Raw genomic sequence first — 21,244 nt, 5'->3', positions numbered from 1 at the left:
AGATTTTTTTCCCCCTTTTGCAAACCAAAAAGAGTTCACCAGAGACCCCCGATTCTGTAAAAGAATTTGTGAGGACAGAAAGTTCAAATTGGGAAGGGTTTCCAGGTCCCTTTAATGGGGTAGAGGATGAATGGGGTGTGGTCAGTCCCCCAGGGTTACCAGCAAACCTGCGTTTTCCCTGCCATTCTCTCTCCTTTTTTTAAGATTTTATTTATTTGACAGAGAGAGAGATGCGCGTGTGCAAGTAGGCAGAGCGGCAGGCAAAGGGAGAGGGAGAAGCAGGCTCCCCACTAAGCAGAAAGCCCAATTTGGGGCTCGATCCCAGGACCCTGGGATCATGACCTGAGCCGAAGGCAGCTGCTTAACCTACTGAGCCACCCAGGTGCCCCATCCCTGCCACTCTCTAGGCCCTGCTCAGGAGGGTAATGGAAATCTTGGCCAGCTGCCCTCCAGTCCTGCCCCACTGGTTCCAGTCAACTGAATATCTGGCAGTTAAGCCAAAAGCCAACAATATCCAGACTTCCGAGTAACACCTGTGAACTGAGAGAAGACAGTGGGGTCAGAGTAAGTACTCAAGGGCACAGTAGATCAAAGAATAGTGCAAAGGAGCTATAGGGGATATGGAAAGCCCAGCAGATCTTGTTCTGGGATAGCTGCTGAATTGCCCTCTAGAATTTTCCATTGCAAGTGATGGGGCTTCTTGGGCCCTTGAGCTTGGAAAGGCATGGATGGAAGGGTTTCTGTGGCCCAGAAGAGAATTCAGCTTATCAAGGAGAAAAAAACAGCAGGCTTTTGCACATGCTGCACCCTCTGCCTAGAACATTTCCCTCCACCTTATTCTGGCCATTCTTCATTTTTCTTCAAATTTCAAGTTATGGACCATTTCCTCCTCTCCAGCTCCCACCACCCCACCCTCACCACCTCCAAGAAGGGTTTAGAGCCTCTCTGCTCCCACAACTGGTGCTTGCCTTAGCCAACACCATCCCACTCCAGCAACTCCCTGTTGGTCTTTCCTGGTAGATTTTAAACTGATGAGGTCAGGGACCATGATTATCCTACTCACCGCTATATCTCTGGTATCTAGATATTCCTTAAGTATAGTACTCATAAACAGTTTTGATAAATGGATGAAAAAAATGGAAGGAATGGCAAAGAATCCCTCCACTTGTCTGGAATGTGGTTCTCAGAAGCCTAAGGGAGTGGCCTCCAGGGCAGAGGAAAGCAGCAGGGAGCTGTACCCTTACTTGGTTTCCTCCCCACTCCCTACCCTACTTTGGTCATTATACCCCTTCCTCCCCAGCCCTGCAGCTCTACATCCAATTTGGCGTGAGCTTGAGCTCCCTCTACTGGCCAGACTTCAGTGCCACAAGTAGCCAAGCCCAGGTACCCTCCCTTATTTCATTCTTCCCTCCCTTACTTTGGAGTTTAAGAGGAACTGCAACGTGAAGAGAAACCTCCAGTACGCTGGAGGTTTCCAAGGTCTGACCCCCACATTCCCATTCTCGACCCCAGGGGCACTTCCTTCATATCCTTACCTCATGCTCAGGTTCCTGGAGTCTCTATTGCCAAACTCCTACTCCAGCTAATTCACAGAGATATTAATTTCTGGAGCCCTCGGCTGATACATCAGCTCTGACTGCAAAAGAAAGATCCCAAGATGAGTTGGGAATAGACAGAGCAGAGAGAAAGGGACCCAGAAAGTGAAAGGATATACACCCACACTGAGACAAAGATCATGGTTGGAAAAGACCACCAGAGCTGTCCCCAGATCTTTCCACCCCCACGGACTCATAAACCAGGGCCCCTTCCCTCTAAAGATAGATTTCCCTGACCCTTTCAGTGTACCTGTGTCAGTGAGGACCTAAGGGGAATGATTGTGTTGATCAGATCTTCAGGCTTAATAGAAGGATTAGACTTTAGGGATGACTCCTGGACAAAAGGGCTCTCCCCACCCCTGCCCGCTTCTCCTGAGAGGGCCCATCTGGGGCTCACATCTTCACTGTCACCACTGAGTGAATATTCTGGCTCCAGCCCTTTCTCAGGGATGCTCCTTTCCTTCTCTGGCATCAGTTCATCCAGCCAAAGGAGTTCCTGTGGTGAGAAGACCCTCTCCAGTGCCTTTCGGACCCCCACCAGGCCCAGCAACTGCAGGGTTAGAAACAAGGCCCAGGGCTGTCAGCGAAAGCAGTGAAACATGAGCAGCAGTAGCATGCATTGAGCACTTCCTATCTCCTATGCATTGTGTATTGCTTCACTTAATGCTGATACATTCCTACGAGATAGATATAATTGCTCCCATTGTATAGAGAAAGAAACTGAGGCCCTGAGAGTTTAGAAACTTCCCAGAAGGGGGTGCCTGGGTGGCTCAGTTGTTAGGCATTTGCCTTGGGCTTGGGTTATGATCCCAGAGTCCTAGGATCAAGCCCCACCTTGGGATCCCTGCTCAGCAAGGAGTCTGCTTCTCCCTCTCCCACTCCCCCTGCTTGTATTCCCCTCCCCCGCTGTCAAATAAATAAAATCTTTTTAAACTTAAAAAGAAAAAAAAAAAAAAAAAAAAACCTTTCCAGAAGCCACACAGCCGGGATATGGTAATCAGATTGGCCCTACTAGGAAGCCCAGGGTTCTTCCTAGGGGAGTAAGGATAAGACCAGAAACCACCAGTGTCATCTCTTCACTGGGTAACAGAAGTGCCAGTATTGCCTCTCCCAGGGACTCAGTTTGTGGTGGTTTTTTTTTTTTTTTTTTTCATTCGTATCTCTGTCAGTGGTTGAACCCAAAGAGGTTGGAAATGGTGTCCCAGGGTTAGCCTATCTGTGGGTATCTCTCAACTATCTTTCTCTGTCCTAAGATTCCCAACCAGGCAGAGCCAGGGCAAGTGAGAAGGGGAGAATCTTCCTCCTGTGGAGGCTTTGGCCACCCTCACAGACTCAGAGTCTCCCCGGATCCCTGAGACACTACCCAACCCAGACCCAAGTCACCATGATGGGGAAGATGATGGCTGCAGGGGTAGACTTGATTATCCAAAGCAGACCCAGGCAGGCAAGCTGGATGGCTGTGAAGAGGTGGACCCTGCTCAAAGGTACATGCCGCAAGAGCAGGAGGTCTGGCTGTTGTTTTGCTGGCATCAGTAATAGCTGTATCCTCTTTGTGAACTAGGGGAACAAGAGGAAGAGGAAAGCCGGATACTCAGCCTGGGGGGTGTCACTATTAGCTATCCAAGCCTAGCATGAGGGGGAAGCCAGAAGACTCCCTTGGCACCCTCCCCATTCAGAGCAGGGCAGCAGAGTCCTATGCCCAGAAGAGTCCAGAAAAGAGGATAGGAGAGGACTTGGCAAGTATAGGCAGGAGGTAGCAGCAGGAAACAAGAGGAAGAGTGGGATTGCATGGTACATATAATGGGCTCACCTGAATGCTGCTAATTGCTGCCACCCCCATGTACAAGAAGATGCCATAGAGCACAGGCATTGGGATGAACTGGTAGGAAGAAGCAGAGAGCTGGCAAAGGATTTCACTTCTGCTAGCTGCCCAGATGCCCCCCACCCCCACTTAGGCTCCAACCCCAGCCTCCAACATCCACATCTAAGCCTACCCAGCTCTTTCTGTTCTTTTCTGACTTTGCATGCCTGATACTGAATCTTCAAGACAGTCAGAGGAGCTAAATTCTGTAACTGTCTCCATTTTACAAAAGGGGGAATTGGATTTCAGAGAGTCTAAGTGAACTTCTCTACTATCTGGCCTACTTCTCCAGTCTTATCTATCATGTTTTTCTCTGCTCTCTCTGTTTCTGCTCTATGGCTTCCTTTCCTTCCCTCTTCATGCCCAAGTTTGTTTCTCCCCCTTGCAAGCCCTTTGCTTTGCTTTGCTATTTCCCTCCACCTAAAATGCCCTTCCTTGACTTTCTTCTCGCTACTCAGGCTGCTCACTACTCATCTCTTGACACCCCAGGAGGATGTGACCTGTCAATCTAAAGTAGACCCCTTGCACTCTTAATCACCTTACCCTCTTATATTTTTCTTTAGGAGTAGTCACTATCTGAAATCATCCTATTTTATTAATTTTTTTTTCATGGGTCTCTTCTCACCAGACTGCAAGCAGTGGATGGTCTGTTTTGATCACTACTGTTATCCCCAGTCTTTGGAACAGTGCCTGGCATATGGTTTATGCTCAGTAAATATCTGCTGAATGAGAGTCACCTAGGTAGTAAGCAGTTGATCTGGTCCATCTGGCTCTTTCAACTACTCCGCTCTCACCCAGCTCCATGACCTTTCCCTCCCCAAACCTCTCCTCACTAATGACTCTTGTATGCCATTCTCCATGCCCTCGATTGCTTTGCTGCCTTGGCTTGTTGAACATTTCTGTGATTACGTGTTACTTAATTTTTGTTCACGTGTGTATGTTGCTAATAGGGGCTTGGCTCCGTATCTCTTTTCAATACTCCTGCCCCTTCCTGTGCACTGCCCTCTTCTCCCAAGTGTCTGGCAGAGCCTTGCACATGGCAGGTATTCTACAAATACCTGGTAGGAGAGAAGGGAAGGTGTTTTGCCTCAAGGTTTTTCTGGGGTGTGATGATCACACTCTCCGTTTAAGGTCAGTTGGGAGGCTGGAGCCAGGGTACCATCCCACTTGGGCCACAGAGGATGGAGGCATGCCCACACCCTGCTCCACTAGGTAGAAAACCCCTGGGTAAGAGGTTGAGTTCTTGGATGGACCTGAGAAACTAGCTCCCTTGGTGATCTTTTGTAAGCTACTCAACCTCTTCAACCTTCAGCTTCCTCATTTGTGAAGTACGGATGTCTCTCAGGATTCATGTAAGGACCAGATGAGGCCCACTGTGGAGAAAACAACGCAGTGCCTGGTGCCCAGTAAGTATTTAGCCAGTATCGGTTCTTGCTTTATTTATTATTAGTGCTGCCCTGCCTGCACTGCCCCCCCCAACCCCCGACACCAGCTTAACAAAGGTACCTTGAGTACAGGTGCCAGGAAGATTGAAGTTCCTGTGAGGATGAACACCACCAGGCCTGTCAGCCTCTGCTCCCTGTGCGGAGAGGGAAGGGTTAGCTGGAGTCTGGGGGAGCCCCCAAGGTGCCAGGCCCAGAGACATGGACCAGATACTACTAGAGGCACTGGCAGGAGGGAAGTGGAGGGACCCCACCCCCACCCCCGCCCGGGCAGTCACCTAGGCACGGTGTGCAAAACTGGTGGAGAGGAACAGGCAGGGCACTTCAGTTCGGGTGTCCCAGGCCTCTCCATCTGCTCAAGCTCATAGGTTTTTTATTTTGATTTTGATTGGAAGTTAGCAGTTTTTACAGGCCATAAAAACTTTTCTTTCCGGGTTTCAAAGTTATTTTTGCATACTTTCCACACATTGTGTTTCTAGTAGTTACAAATTGTTTTTGTGATGGTAACTCTGTAACATCAATGAGGTACTCCAACGCTGAGGGGAGGGGGAATTAGCGGGCCTCACCCAGCCCTGGCTGCCTCTGCCTTCACAGCCCTGAGGATCCTCTCAAGGGCCCTTCCTATCCCATGGCCGAAGAAGAATGGGGGAAGATCTGACACACCCGTCTCAGCCCAGAATCCCTCTATTCACCTCACTGCGTTTTCATGAGCAGTGAGAGCCCTCTGGAGTCACCAGCTTCAAATTTAAGCTGTCCGGATAACTGCTTCATTTCCCACCATATCACCTTACTGACCACCTCTCACTCTCGCCTCCTGAATACTGGCCTCACCTGATACCCAGGAAGCTGCGGGGCTCCCCTAGGGCACAGGCTCTGCTTTCTCTCCGAAGACTGTCCATGTGGGCCAGGGAGATGACCGTGGCCGAGACATACCAGGGGAGTCCCAGCGCTGACGTGAGCACCATCAGCACAGCCACACAGAAGAGATCCAGGTGGAAGCCAGCACCCTTCTGCATGTAGTGGTGGAGCATTGAGGGAGAAACTAAACCAGACCTGGGCTCTCTGCCCTCTGGAGTAGGAGAGGGAGGTCCTGGACCCCATCCTGGAGTTTCTGTCCCTTGGGCTAGGGGCCTAGGTCTCACCCGGCAGGCCTTACCCGCAGCTTATATTCAGCACGGTTAAGGATGACCGCTGTGATCTGCTGGTCCATGAAGATGAGGATAGACAGCAGCAGGGCGGGTAAGGCTGCTGCCACACTCAGCCACCAGGGGTTGGTTCCAAAAGGTGATACCAGCCAGCCACGCCCGGGAAGTGTGGGCTGGGAGAGGGTGTTTCCACAGACAAGTTAGAGAGGGTCTCCCAAGAGTACCTCATCTGTACACCCCAGCGTTGGCATTCTTCCATTAGCCCCCATTCTAAGACCAAGATGGTAGGTAGGAGCATTATGTGTATGCACAGCTGGTTCAAAGCCTCCCAGTGTCTTAAAAGAGGGCAGTAGGAGCGGGACCACCCTAAGGGTTGGGCTGGAGCCGGGGGCTCTGCACTTGGGTTCTCAGGGGCCCTCCTGCCCTGCAAGAGGAGGAGATGGAGGGTGAGACCTGCCCACACTACTTGATGTACAGCACCCTCCTCCCTAGGAACTATCCCCGCCCCCCAACCAGGGTAGAGCGACTCAGGCTCAGACCTGCCTTGATCTGGGGCCCGGGCAGGGCTGGGTGTGTCTGCGTCTGCTCTGATTATAAGCGTCTCTGTGGGGGAGGGGACCCCAGTTGCCAGCTCAGATTCTGAGCCCCTGAGGCTACCCCAGTTGGAGTCCCCCTGTTCTCCTGTCCTGGGGGAACCTGGAGAGGAGGTCTCCAAATGCACAGGCAAAGTCTAAGTGCTAAGTCAGTGCTAAGCCTTGTCCTGTGCATTGTCCTGTGCCCTTGGTAGGGAGCTCCAGCTTTACCAGATCAGAGCTGGCAGCTGGGGTGGGGGGCAAAGAAGAGAGTGGGGAGTAGTGGAGTGGGTAGGGCCAACCTATGACAACAATAAGTAACATTTATTAAGGTCTTGGTATGTGCCCGTCCCTGCACTGTGGTAAAATGCTTTACACTCATCTTCTGTGAAGCTCAAGACAACTTAGAGAGTAGGAGCCATTGTTATTTATTATTTCCATTTTATAGATGCATAAATTGAGGCTCATTGATGAGAGATGTGAGTTAATTTGCCTAAGGTTGTACAGCTAGGAAGTGGCAGAACAGGATCTCAAACCCAGGACTGGCTGAGGAGAACCCATCCTCTTAACCCTTCATTTATAATAATAGCTGCCATGTATTCTGTCCTACTGTGTCAGCAGCAGTGCCTCATTAATCCTCACAGCAACTCTGTGAGGTCATTATCATTACCCTTTCTATTTTATAAGCAAGGAAATGGAAGCTCAGAGGAAGAGAAGCATGGGATCTATGCATTTCCTCCTCCAAGGTCCTGTCTGCTGGCCCTGCTTTCCCCTCTGTCTTATACTCCCAGCTCTCACCTTGAACTCACTGGGCACCATGAGCTTTGGTGTGGCCAGACCCAGGAAGGAATCAAGGCCACAGCCCAGCAGCATGGCCAGGACTGAGGAGAAGTCACCGAGCACTTTGCGCACCTGGCCACACAGTGAATACTCAGTCAGATTCAGGCCCGCCACCCCCTTCCTTCTTCACCCTTTCCCATGCACATACAGGACCCACAAAAAGAGAGGTAACACTCACCACAGAGGGGAAGAAGCGGCTTGTCTTTACATGCTTGAGGGCCATGGCCAAGAGGAAGGAGGTAAGAAAGAGGAGGAGGGAGAAGAAGGCGATGTCTGGGACTGCATGACAGCTGGGGCCACGAGGGCGGCCTCCCCGCCGGGCACACTCAGGTGGGGGCAGCAAGGAGGCATTGACCAAGCCTAGGTCCTGTATGGAGGGTCTTGTCAGGGATGAGGTTATAGGTAATGGGATAAAAATTGACGCTCACTCAGACAGGAGGGGCCCAGGATAAGAGGTCTCCAGCCAAAGCACAGGTCTGGGCCTCTATGACCTTTGAGGTTTGCCTAGCCTATGGGGTGGGAAAAGCCAGGAACCACTGACTTCTTTGGCTCCCAGCCTTTCTCTCCTGCCCCCCCCCCCCCCCCCAGGAACAGGCCCTCACCAGACTTGAGATGTCATCTCTGTCTTTTGGCTCTGTCCTCATCCACTGAGACTCATTTCCTGGGAAGCAGAGAACAATTTGGGTTTATGCCCCTCCCCTGAGAACCTTCTCCAGCCCCTCAGAAGTCTAATCTCATGGGCCAAGTGAACCAGAAAGTTCTTAGTTCTGACTCATCTGTCTGCTGACTCCAATCGCTACCAAGTCTGTGCTCCTCAGAACGTTGCCTGGTCCTTTCAAATTCCTCACCTATCTGTATCCCTGGTACCCAGCACAGGACTGGCCATAGAGGACGCCTAGCAAATGTTTGCTTAATGGAGGAGTCCACCATCTATGGGTTTCTACCAGGACAAGAACTGGTTTTGTTCATGCCCAGCAGAGTCTGGCACACTTGAGAGGACATCTTGTCTCCATCTCTGCTGTTTCCTTCCACATGGAGGTATTTGTGCCAGAGTAATATGCTGGGCCACTCTCCCCCTGAGTTGGTCACTCAGACTGGGGAAAGAGCAGCGATTTGTTTGACTTGTGAGTTTGAGAGAAGAAGCCGGGCATGCCTCTCTCTGTTCCCTCCTCTCCTCACTCTTGGGAATAAGCTGCCTGCACTGTGCATGCATTTAGCTCTGCTCCTTTGGGGCAAGACAGTCCCTGTCCAGTGCAGCCATGACTGAGTGCATAAACCTATCTAATGTTGGTTTCATTGTTAGGAAGCCCATTCCTCCATAGATGTAAGCATGTTCTTCAATCGGCATTGTCAGAAAGAAAATATTGGGCCTGCTCTGTTACTTCTCAATTGATTCAAAACCAGAGTGGGGAAAAGTGCTGCTGGTTTTTGGGTAAGTATTCAGGAGTCTGCTGAACTTAACAAGGGGGGACAGCAAGAGGACAACCCCTCCCCCTCCTGCATCCTTCCCCATCTTGCCAAATTCCCTGTTTCCCTCACCCACCTCCCAGTTCTGCGTACTGGCAAAAGCAGCCATAGGCAGGATACCCAGGGCTCTGGATGGGATAGGCACTGGTCAAGCTCAGCATTTTGCCCACAGCATCGTAGATGAAGATGAGGCTGATGAGGGCACAGAAGCCTTCTTCGGTGAAGCGGGTAAAGTAGCGTACCAGCACGCTGGCCTCTGTGGCCACCAGTGCCAGGCAAAATGTGGCCACCCAGATGCCCACCCACAGGCGGAAAGGTAGGTAGTCCAGGTTGTAATCTCTGGTGGGGGCGGGAGGGGTAACACAGACAGGAATTGGCAGAGCTGCTCTGCTCTCCACTTAACCCAGGTTAAGTGCCCCTGGAGCCAGACAGTTTCCACCCTCCCCTACTGACCCAGCCAGGACCAGGCTGAGAGTGTGGCTTGTTGGGGTCTGGTGACAGTTGGGGTATTCTCCTACCTACTGAAGGAGAAGAGCAGGCGCTCGAAGACCAGCACTGGCCCCGTGCTGCTGAGGATGGTGAGGGGCTGGCCAGCCATCAGGCAAAAGGCAGCTCCAGCCACTGCAGTGCCCAGGAAACTTTCCAGCACCCCCTAGAAGCCAGCAGGGAGCCCCGTCCGCCCAGGACACTGGAGTCCTCAGCACAGCAACCCAAGTTTCCAGGGAAGCCCACCCATCGTCCCAGGGAGGGTTAAAGGGCATGGCCGGCAGAATACCACAACTTATGCCTGCCCCTCACGCCTCCCCACTCACCTGAGCACCACTGGTGGCTTCCCCCAGCAGTCCCCCAAAAGTGATGGTATTAGTGACAGTGGCCAAGTAAATGTAGAGCACGGCCGAGAAGCACTGGGGATGTAGCGCGTCCAAGAAGTCGCTGGGGTACCATGAGGCCTTCCGGCGCACATCCTGGATAAGGCCCCCAAACAGCCTCCCACCCATGGTTTGTCAGTGACCCGGGTGGCCCCATCCCATGCCCCATCCCTGCTACTTTTCCTGGGATTGGGTGAGCCCCTCCACAGTGAGCATATGCCTCTAGGCCCCTGTGACCCCTGACCCCTCCCAGGACGCTTACCCTTGCTCTCACCCCAGTTCACCTCACCTGCCTGTCCGCTGTAACTCTGGGCTGCGCAGCTGTAGCCGGTGGCCATACCTGTCCTCAGCCAGGGCCCCATGCTGGGCAGAGGGGCCCTGGACCTCCCTCAGTTGTGAGAGGATCCTGGAGAGAATGGGAACTCAGGTTGCCTGAGGATCTCCAACCCGACATGACTGGGCACCCTGCCCCCTGGTGGCTGCTCGTGTCTCTGCCAGCAGGCTTGGAATCCAAAGATGACTTTCTACCCCTTTCCTGGAATCCCCTACCCTCCTCCACAGTGGGAAGTCCCCCCACCCCCATACCTTTTGTGCTGGGAAGGCAGACATTTAGGTGGGGCAATCCGGGCTGTCGGGTCCCACCGACCTGGAGGGAGCACTGTCACCTCCTCTAGGAAGGCATCCAAGGCTGCCAGAAGGTCGTGAAGGTTGCTGGCCCGACGAACTGACCACTGGAATTGCTAGGGATAGGGGCAGAGAGGGGCACTAAATGGAGATCTGGACCCTTACATGCATTTTCACAGTCTCTAAGCTAGACCCAAGTCAGATAGGCGGACACGTCTCAAGCATTCATTCATTGACACATGCATGCAGTCAGTACCTGTTGGCTGCCTACTGTGTGCCAGCACTGTGCTAGATAAGGGGACTCCAGCGGTAGCAAAGGAAACTTCAGTCCTCATTCTATGTACACAAGGCCATACTCTGCCTCACTGCTGTATTCTGTCATACATCTAGAGTTCACACGTGCACACTCACTGACACAAGTCTGTGGGCACGTGCACACACACATACACACACACACACACCTGCCCAGCTCACCGGGTCACTGAGGAGGACGGCCATTGCTCGGCCCATCTCATGGTAGCCCTTTCCCAGTGTAGAAGGACCAAGGAGGAGGCAGAAAAACCTGAAGAAGGAACCAGGCCCCAGAAATATTAGAGGCAGCTATCCCATATGGCAGCCCTGATCTCTGCCCTCGCTACCAGCCCCCATATGTACACTCATGTGCACACCTACTTTGCAGCCCTGACCACTACCCCCTCCACAGACCCCCGAGCACCATCCTGCACTCACCCCCAAAAGAACTGGACCAGAGACCTCCCAATCCCCTCTCCAGTAAAGATCCCTTTTCTGGTCTCCAGAACCCTCCACTTTCATCAGCCTTACCTGCTGGGGAGGGGAACCTCAGTGAGGGGTCCCAGCACCACTGGATCCCGCAGTCGCACAAAGGCCCCCAGGGGCTGCACCAGGAAGCCCAACTCCCCTGCCAGCACAGCCCCGGCCTCAGCCCCTGGAGGCAGCTTCCATCTCAGGGGGTTCTGATGCTGGTTGGGGGTTCAAGGAGACACGAAGGACAAGAGCTCATTTGGGGAGGTGGGTGTTGGCAAAATATTGATAGATAATGAGGCAAGTGGAGGGTGAACTTCTGTTCATCCCTGACCCCTCTCCCAGCCCTGCCCAAGGAAGGGCCACAAACCTGTTCCTTCAGTGGGGCTTCCTCACTGTGAGAAGCCTCTCTTGGATGGGCAGACCCTACAAAACAGGATTAGGCAGTGACTAAGAGCACAGGCTTTGGAGGTGGAGGCAGCTGGGCTTCCTGACAAGCTTTACCTCTGACAAACGATGAAAACTGGAGCTTCCCGTCTCTGAGCCTCAGCTTTCTTATCACTAAAATGGGGCTAATTACGGTACTACCTCACATGATGGCTGTGAAGATTAAATGAGATACTACACATAAAACTCCTGGCACAATGCCTACCAACAACATTCCTTCCCAGAACTCTGGCCCCTCCATTCTCCCTCCCCTCACCTTTACCTCCACTTCTTCTCACCCATGAGACCCAAGTTGAGGTATAAGCCAAGGCTAGGCTGGTCTTGGTCCAGGAAGGGGGCAGGGGGATTAGGGCTTTTGGTGCTGGGCCCAAAGACAGGCCTCTCACCCTGGCAGGGCCTGGTGCCTGTGGGCTGGATGAGGTGCTGGGGTCTCTGCAGCAGCAAGGCTTGCAGCTGCCCTCTCAGCTCTGGGCTCAACGAGTCCACTCTGGTCACCTGTTCTGAAGAACAGAGGAGGAGCTCCAACCCTTTCCTGAGAGCTCCCTGCCCCAAAACTCTTCCCCTTTCTCCTCTGCCCAGGTCCCTTTCCATTCTGGGAACTTGCTCCTCTACTCTATTCTTCCATCCCCACCCTCTACCCCCGACAGTGACGGAGAAGGCTAATCCCTAGGGTGGGGTGGGGTGAGCTCTGGAAAGTTATGAGATTTGCAGAGGTAGTCCTGGCGAAATGGCATAGTTGCCCAGGCCCTCCCTGCAAAGGCTCCCCACGTACCCACGAGCTCCAGGAAGCTCTGAGCTGGACAGTCCAGCAGCACAAGGCCCTCGGCCAGTAGGATGCGGAGCTTCCGAAGGCTGGGCAGTGCCAGTGTGGGCACGTGAGGAACACTCCACCGGCCCGCACCCACCTCCAGCTTCTCCTCAAACAGCACCCACCTGCAGTGGAGAGGAGTGGACTGTTATCGGGGTCATCTCTCCCAGGTGCAGGAGGGAGCACACAGGAGAGGCAGGGAAGGTAGGTCCATGGGGGAGTCCTGGGCCCAGTGGTGCAAAGTATGCCTCTTCCTGGGCATTCACTCCTCACCTGGGGTTTTGGGGAACTCACAAGTACACTGCATTGAAAGCCAAGCATCATGAAGGGTGAGGGCCTGAACTCACAGAGAGGAACTCCTGATTGGGGGTTAGAGCACCTCCTCACACAGGAGGAGCTATGGGTCGTGGAGGAGTCCCCAGCTGGGGAAAGGGAAAGAACCCATAAAACTGCCCTGGGTCCGACTCACCTGCCCGTCTCTCTCCACTCCAGGGCCTGGGGCCAGCCCAGAAGCTCATTCAGCTGAATGAAGAGCAGAGGGTCCTTGGGTACTCCCAGCTCCCCTCTGTCTGTGTCTGAGGGGCTGTCGGGGCTGGGGCCAGAGGCAGTGCCATTGTCCAGCTCTCCTGTGGGCACATTTTCACAAGCACTGGAGACCTCAAACTCCTCCTGGCCTGGTAGCTTCATCTTGGAGAGGCCTGCACAGACTCTTAGGGAGCAGTGCAGTTCTAGGTTTTGAATCCAGAGGCCCTCCAGCTGGCTGCATTTATAATGCACCCCCCCACACACACACACACACAAAAACGCAAGCAGCACAACGCAAACAGAGCAAGGCCTGCTGACTCCAGAGCCAACCGGATCATTCCCTTTCCCACTTGCTCTCCCCAGCCCTGGCTGCCTGCGAGCATTTGTAAGGCTAACCTGATCTTTCCCAGGCTCTTCAGAAATACCCAGCCTGGGGTCAAAATGTTGTGTGTGTTTTCTATGGGATCAGGTTGGACTGCACTGTGTTTGTGTAAATTAACAGGAGTAAGTCACTGGCCCAGGTCTGAGGACTGGGACCCTCAGATTATCCAGCCCCCTACTCTGTATCAAATACAAACACCAACCCTCAGGACTGTTTTGAGTGTCACCAATACACCCTAAAGGCACCCATTTGGATAAACAGAGACCTAATAAGTAACTAGGTCTGTTACAGAAGTAACAGTTATAAGTAACTGGCTTCTCTTAGAGAAGCCAGGTTACTATAAGGGAGACACCAGGCAGAGTCCCAGACCATTAAATGGGCTAAGGAGGCATTGCAAGGAGAACTCAGTGCCTGAGGCTTAAATTCCTTTGTCTGACCACACCTGGAAACTTTCCAATTTAGCAGTGTCCCCGGGGTCTGCCCTTCTAACTCAGCCTAGGAGTAAGGACAGAGGCGCCAGCAAGGGTGTGTGTATGAAGGAGTTCCTGGAGCCCAAAGAACAAAGGAGAATGTGGTCTATTAGCAAGTCCTGTTGGCTCTACCTTCAAAGTAAACCCAGCATCCAACCACATCTCCCCCGCCTCCCACACTTCCACTCTGTTCCAAGCCTCCATCCTGTCTCACCTGAATTATTTCAATAGCTTTCTAATCTCTTGCAATCATCTCCCTGCTTCCACTCTTCCTTCCTGGCCCAAAGTTCTTAATCCACATAGCAGCCATAGAGATCCTTTTAAAAGGTAATCAAGCTACATTCCTCTTCTCAGAACTCACCCAAGACATTCCCATTACTCCTAGAAGAAAAGGCAAACTCTGTCATGACGTGTAAGATCTACAGTCTGGCCCTATCCCTATGTCCACATCTACAACTGTCCCTTGCCCACTCCTTTCCTGCTGCATTGGTCTTTGTCATGCAAAGCATGTAGCTGCCTAGCGGTCTTCGCTGTAGCTCTTCTCTCTGCAAGGAAAGCTTTTGCCCCAGATCGTCACATGACTGGGTCCCAGTAACTTAAGTGTCATCTTTGACATTACCTACTCAAGGAGACCTTGTTTTTTCCACCCAGCCCTGTGTCTCCAATACTGTTCTCGGTTTTATTTTCGTCCCAGCAGTTATCACTACTACAATCTGCCTCATTTATTTGCCGTTTATTGCCTGCCCCACCACACACACACACACACAGAGGAATGTACTGTTCAGTGAGCAGGTATTTTTTTTTTTTTAAGATTTTATTTATTTATTTATTTATTTATTTGACAGACAGAGATCATAAGCAGGCAGAGAGGCAGGCAGAGAGAGAGGAGGAAGCAGTCTCCCCGCTGAGCAGAGAGCCCGATGCGGGGCTCGATCCCAGGACCCCGAGATCATGACCCTGAGCCGAAGGCAGCGGCTTAACCCACCGAGCCACCCAGGCGCCCCAATGTGAGCAGGTATTTTACCTATCTTCTTCAACAGCTGCCCCTAGCGCACCTAGTGGCACTCTATAAATATTTGCTCAATGAGGGCATAGAAAGGGAGGGGCTGGAAAATAAATGCGCTTCTCCTGGAGGTCACACGAGGGCGCTGCTCCCCGCGGACAGGATCGCTTGGTTCACTCATCAGCCCTTTTCCCCAGTGGACCCACCAGGGCGCAGAGATGACGAGAGAGCAGGGCTGAAGGGGTGGTGTCTTTAATCCTCCAACTTTCCCTGGATTGGCCCAGTGGGATGGAATGGGGGGGGGGGCGCAACAAGGATGGAGAGAGAGGGATAATCGTGCTCTTTGAATGTGGGTCAAACCCTTCACTAGATACATGGGACCCCCTCCCTCCTGGGAAATGGGATTTGGGCTGATTCTCCCCACCAACCCCAGGTGTGGACTTCGAGCCGAGCGATTTGCCCTAGTTCAAGGAGGTCCCAGGATAGAAATGAAAGTAGTGAGTCACTATTTTGCCACTTGGAGAGGAGGTGCTGAGTCTCAGGTGGGGGCGGGGGGAGTTGGTTTCAGCTCCAGGAGGAATAGAAACTGGCCTAGGACCTAGGAGGGCCTGGAATCCCTGTGATCACCCACTTCAAGAATGTGCCCCAACCTCAGGGCAAGTGACTCAAGAGAGCCTGAGGGAGACAGGAACAGGCACTTGGCATGAGTAACCCCCTCACACATAGAGCCTCCCTTCACACCCCCACTGCCAAAGTTCAGAGGGTCTTACCTTGCCTTCTCTGTGGTCCCAACTACTTGGCCCCCCAAGAATGCCTGCAGTAGAGGGCCACCATGCCTCCCCTGTCCCCAGGGTCCACTGCTACCTCTTGGGTCTTAAGTGCCGTGAGCTGTGCAGGTGAGGGATGTGAGTGAGAACTTGCAGCTTTGTCTGTGGGCACCAGCTGTCTCCCAGGCAGGGCTCAGTGAAGGTAGGCCAAATGGGCGAGTAGCCTTGGGTGTTGGCCCTGGAAAATACCCTGACCCAGGAATCCAAAAACTGGGTTCTCATCCTGGCTCAGTCACAGATTTATTAGGCGTTCTTACTAAAGCCCTTCCCCCTTTCTGGGCCTGTTTTCTTTGTATAAATTAAAACAGTTGGGGTAGATGATTTCCAAGGTTCAAAGCATACTTTCACGCAATACTCTGAGCTCAACCCAGAGTAGAAGGGAGTGGCGTCATGAACAGACTGCCTTGGTATAAATCCAGGCTTGGTCACTTTCCAGCAAGTGGAGAAGAGATTAGTTTTTGCAGAACCTGAGTTTTCTTATCAGCAAAAGGAGAATAATAAAAGTACCCAGGAGGGGCTTTATTAAATGAAACAATGGATGGAAATTAAGCCTACCACATAGTATACATAATATGGAGGCTATTATTACTAGACAATGGAAAACAGTCACTCATAGGGTAGGAAAGAAAGAAAATATATATTGATATGTCAATTATATCCAACCCTGTCCTGGGCACATTATCTCACATAATCCTTGCAACAACTTAAAAAAAGAAAAAACCTTTTACTTCTTGGGGTGCCTGGCTGGTGCAGTTGGTTAAGAGACTGGCTCAGGCGGAGATGTTGGGGTCACGAGATAGAGCCCCACGTCAGGCTCTGAGCTTAGTGTGCACTCTGTTTAAGACTCTCTCTTTGTTGGGGTATCTGGGTGGCTCAGAATGTTAAACATCTGCCTTGGGCTCAGGTCATGTTACCAGGGTCCTGGGCTCAAACCCCACATGCAGGAAACCTGCTTCTCCTTCTCCCTCTGCCCTTCCCACCTCCCACTGCCACTCACTCTTCTCTCACTCATGTTCTCTCTCTCTCTCAAATACAGAAATAAAATCTTTAAAAAAAAAAACCCTCTCCCTCTCCTTCTGCCCCTCCCCCACCTCAAATAAATAAGCCTTTAAAAACAAAACTTTTACTTCTTAAAAAACTCTTTAATTTTTTTGACCATTTATGAGAGTCTAATTATAGAAGAAGAAATGAAGTTGCAAAAAAAGATACAAAGAGATCTTCAGCTAGCACCTTTCATCCACCTTCCCCCAATGGTAACATGTTACATAAAGATAGCACAAGGTCAAAACCAGGAAAAAGACAGAGACGCAATACTGTTAGCTAGGCTACAGACCTGATTCAGATTTCCTTTATTTCTGCATGCACTCATTTGCCTACGTATGTGCCCATGTGTGTACAGTTTTACAACAGTGTATCACATCCAAGCTGGGCAAGTTGCTCAACTTCCTTAAGCATTGGTTTTTCTCATCAATAAACTGGGGGTGAAAATGCTATCTTCCTCAGAGGACTGTTATGAGAATTAAATGAGATAATGTATATAGAGTGCTCAGAGCAATGCCTAAAATGTAGTGAGCTTTCAATAAATTTAAGTATGTTTTAATTTTTTAAAAAGACTTTTATGTATTTATTCATTTGAGACAGAGAGAGAGAAGAGGAGGAGAAGAAGGAGAGAGAGAGAATCTCAAACAGAGCCTGTACTCAGCAGGGAGCCCAACACAGGGCTGGATCCAAAGACTCTGAGATTATGACCTGAGCCAAAACCAAGAGTCCAACCCTTAACCGATTCAGCCACCCAGGTGCCCCAGTATTTTTTAAGAAAAATCATGGCTTTATGGAGCGCCTGGGTGGCTCAGTGGGTTAAAGCCTCTGCCTTCGGCTCAGGTCATGATCCAGGGTGCTAGGATTGAGCCCCGCATTGGGCTCTCTGCTCAGCAGGGAGCCTACTCCTCCTCTCTCTCTGCCGTCTCTCTGCCTACTTGTGATCTCTGTCAAATGAATAAATAAAATCTTTTTTTTTTTTTAAGATTTTATTTATTTATTTGTCAGAGAGAGCGAGGGAGAGAGAGCGAGCACAGGCAGACAGAATGGCAGGCAGAGGCAGAGGGAGAAGCAGGTTCCCCGACGAGCAAGGAGCCCGATGCGGGACTCGATCCCAGGACGCTGGGATCATGACCTGAGCCGAAGGCAGCTGCCTAACCAACTGAGCCACCCAGGCGTCCCTAAATAAAATCTTTTTAAAAATTTTTTTAAAATAAAAAAAGAAAAATCATGGCTTTAAAAGTGGCTCGAGGGGCGCCTGGGTGGCTCAGTGGGTTAAGCCGCTGCCTTCGGCTCAGGTCATGATCCCAGGTCCTGGGTTCGAGCCCCACATCGGGCTTTCTGCTCAGCAGGGAGCCTGCTTCCTCCTCTCTCTCTGCCTGCCTCTCTGCTTACTTGTGATTTCTCTCTGTCAAATAAATAAATAAAATCTTTAAAAAAAATAAAAATAAAAATAAAAGTGGCTCGAAATACATAAATCATTCATATTTGTTTTTTTTTAATTCATAGTCATTGTAGAAAAAAAAATAGAAAATGCCCATAAGAGTAAAAATAACAAAATATAATTGCATAATTCCTTTTCATAAAATAAATTAATCATTTTACTCACTAGTAATCATTTTATTCACACCACAAATATGAAGCACATTTCATTATTCCCACTTTATTATAAAAACACTGAGACTTGGGGGGCACCTCCATGGCTCAGTGGGGTAAGCCTCTGCCTTCAGCTCAGTTCAGGATCTCAGGGTCCTAGGATTGAGCCCTGCATCGGGCTCTGCTCAGCAGGGAGCCTGTTCCCCGCCCCCCCCTTCCTCTCTGCCTACTTGTGATCTCTCTCCCTCTCTGTCAAATAAATAAATAAAATCTTTGAAACAAAACAAAACAAAAAACCACTGAGATTCAGAAAGGTGAAGCAGTTTGCCACAGCTGCTGAGCTTATGAGCGAGGAGCTGCAATTTAACAGACACACTTGCTCCCAGCTGTGGACGGCAGACTGACGCAAGATGAACATGGATCCCGGGGGACGAGCAGCACCTGTTGGCTTCTGAGTGCTTGCTAGGTTCCAAGCACTGCCCTAGCACCTCGTGGTCATCTCCATGAGTCTTCATGACAGCCCTTGGAGGTAGGTATCAGCCCCATTTCTGAATGAGGAAACTGAGCCTCAGAGGTACCTTGGTACCTTGGCCAAAGTCCTAGCTAGTGGCTAGTGGACCCAGGGTTCAGAAAGGGGTCCTTTGCATCCCTGAACCTGAGCTTCAGTGCTTCTGCTCTGAGGGGTTCAAACAAGATGCTAGTGGAATGCGTGTGGAGGGAGGGTCTCTCCACTTGGGGGGCCTGGGCTTCTCTGACCCTGGAGCTGGGATACCCTTCCCTGACATTCACCTTGACCCCAGACCACCAAGATCCAGGCAACATTTGGAGTGGGCCCTGAGTGTTGGAGCCCGCTTCTACTCCTCACAACGCCCACACTCCTTCTGGAGTACAGGGGTCAGGGCATTTGAAGAGGAAAAGGAAGAGGTATCAGAGAACCTGAGTCTGCAGCACAAAACCACCAGCACATGGCATAAACTTCTCTGCCTCAGGCTTTGCATGCCCCTGCCACCGAGCCTTCCACATTCAGGAAATGTTGGCAAGGCAGCTACAGGGATGTGATTTCTGAGTTTCACATTAATTATGTATGCTCCGTTTACTTCCAGAAGAGATGTAAAGACAATAAAAGACATGGATACAAGTAAATATTTAAAAAATGAGCACTTGTAATGAAACCAAAGTGGAGAAGAAAGAAACAATTTTCCTCAAAATTCTGGACTAGGGATAATCATTGCAACTGAGCATCAGAACTTTTATTTTTTTAAAGATTTTTATTTATTTGACAGAGAGAGTGAGTGAGTACAAGCAGGAAGAGCAGCAGAGGGAGAGGGAGGAGCAGGCTCTCCGCTGAGCAGGGAGCCGGATGCAGGGCTCGATCCCAGGAGATCATGACCTGAGCTGAAGGCAGATGCTTAACCGACTGAGCCACCCAGGTGCTCCAAGCATCAATACTTAATTGTGATCTTATTGACAGTGGAGGCAAAAAGAGAACCTATGAATTTGACATTTTGTCATTATCTAATAAAAGGAGGTAGCTGTACTAGATAGTCACAAGAACCAAACTTTCTAACACTGAATTAACTATAAGAGGAATTTGTTATACCTTATTCAGGCACTGGCCAGGGACCTTATATATAATAGTATCTAGAATAGCACTTTTACGAGGGATACAGAAAGGGTTCTCATGTGAATTTTTCTGGTGTTGTTGGTCCTCAGCCATGTCAGAATAAATATTTCCTTTTTATAGCAAATATGTTAATATTCCTTTACTATCCTGAAATAAAGTTCACAGAGAATAGCCTATCTGTACATTTATTTTCTTCTCTTTTGTAGGAATCCATCCATGTTAACATTTTGATGTATTTTTTCCAGTTTCTTTCCCCCATACATAGGTTTCGAAAGCATTTTAAAATAATTATAGAGAGGAGTACCTCACTGGCTCAGTCAGAAGAGCATGAGACTCCTAATCACAGGGTCATGAGTTCAAGCCCCAGTTGGATGCAGAGATTACTTAAATAAATAAACTTTCAAAAATATGAATTAAAAAAAATAAAGTAATTATAGAGATACAATTCTATATACTTTATTCTTGCCTTTTTTTTTTAAAGATTTTATTTATTTATTTATTTATTTGAAAGGCAGAGATCACAAGGAGGCAGAGAGGCAGGCAGAGAGAGAGAGAGGGAAGCAGGCTCCCTGCTGAACAGAGAACCCAATGCGGGACTCGATCCCAGGACCCCGAGATCATGACCTGAGCCGAAGGCAGCGGCTTAACCCACTGAGCCACCCAGGCGCCCACCTTCTATTTTTTTTAAGCAGGCTTCACACCCAATGTGGGACTTGAACACATGACCCTCAGATCAAGAGTCGCACGGTCTACCAACTGAGCCAGCCAGGCACTCCTAATTTCACTTTTTAAAATTGAGGTATAATTAACATATAACATTATAATACTAGTTTCAGGTATACAGCATAATGATTTAATATTTGTATATATTGTAAAATAATCACCATAATTGCACATTTACTCTTTAAAGAAAGTCAATGCCCTAATTAATAGAAAAGAGAAAGTGATTAAAAATAAAATAGAGGTAGGGGTTATGATCTCAGGTTATGAGATCAAGCTCTGTGTGGACATTGCTCTGCTCTGGGCATGGAGCCTGCTTCAGATTCTCTCTTTCTCTCTGCCCCTCCCCTGCTCTCTCTCTCCCTCTAACTCTCTCTCTCTTAAACAAATAAATCTTAAAAAAAAAAAAAATAGGGGCACCTGGCTTTCTCAGTTGGTAGGGCACATGACTCTTGATCTTGGCATCATGAATTCAGATGCCACACTGGTTGCAAAGATTACTTAAATTAAAAAAATCTTTTCTTAAATAAAATAACATTATTTGAATATGCAAATGCTTGCTCAAGAATGACTCTAGAAATCTCAATGAAGAAGCCCATTGCTTACACCTACTCAGACTTACTTTGA

The 21,244-nt window shown here is 50.1% G+C and overlaps 1 protein-coding gene and 1 long non-coding RNA gene across 8 annotated transcripts in view; one reads left to right on the top strand and one right to left on the bottom strand.

Annotated features, from left to right (window-relative positions):
• The window catches only part of LOC125100340 (uncharacterized), a 30,535-nt gene extending 24,739 nt beyond the window's left edge, over positions 1-5,796 (top strand). The window contains exons 3-4 of one of the 2 annotated variants that reach the window (XR_007127510.1): positions 4,769-4,862; positions 4,969-5,796. This is a non-coding gene — a long non-coding RNA (uncharacterized LOC125100340). Of the gene's footprint in view, positions 1-1,300; positions 1,384-2,031; positions 2,357-4,768; positions 4,863-4,968 lie in introns of those variants that run through there. The other variant, XR_007127509.1, reaches the window with a different exon arrangement.
• SLC4A9 (solute carrier family 4 member 9) lies at positions 314-13,157 on the bottom strand. Of its 6 annotated transcripts, XM_047730488.1 has the most exons (22): positions 12,902-13,157; positions 12,397-12,557; positions 12,011-12,124; positions 11,548-11,603; positions 11,238-11,395; positions 10,890-10,977; positions 10,377-10,531; positions 10,081-10,197; positions 9,735-9,909; positions 9,441-9,574; positions 8,999-9,261; positions 8,058-8,116; positions 7,634-7,822; positions 7,414-7,527; positions 6,055-6,216; positions 5,730-5,908; positions 4,963-5,035; positions 3,406-3,474; positions 2,979-3,152; positions 1,993-2,145; positions 1,536-1,636; positions 314-540 (listed from the first exon to the last, which is right to left on the bottom strand). In XM_047730488.1, the coding sequence occupies exons 1-21, from the start codon at positions 13,117-13,119 to the stop codon at positions 1,583-1,585; spliced, it is 2,865 nt and encodes a 954-aa protein (XP_047586444.1). In that variant the 5' UTR covers positions 13,120-13,157; the 3' UTR covers positions 314-540; positions 1,536-1,582. The 6 variants fall into 6 exon arrangements, with proteins under 6 accessions (XP_047586444.1, XP_047586446.1, XP_047586442.1 ...); XM_047730490.1 differs by lacking the exons at positions 2,979-3,152; positions 3,406-3,474; XM_047730486.1 differs by lacking the exons at positions 314-540; positions 1,536-1,636 and having other exon boundaries at positions 1,648-2,145.
• Between the last annotated feature and the right edge of the window lie 8,087 nt (positions 13,158-21,244).

Source organism: Lutra lutra, chromosome 5, assembly GCF_902655055.1.
Source record: "Lutra lutra chromosome 5, mLutLut1.2, whole genome shotgun sequence".
In the NCBI taxonomy this organism is placed as follows: domain Eukaryota; kingdom Metazoa; phylum Chordata; class Mammalia; order Carnivora; family Mustelidae; genus Lutra; species Lutra lutra.
This window is presented reverse-complemented; position numbering and strand designations above follow the sequence as displayed.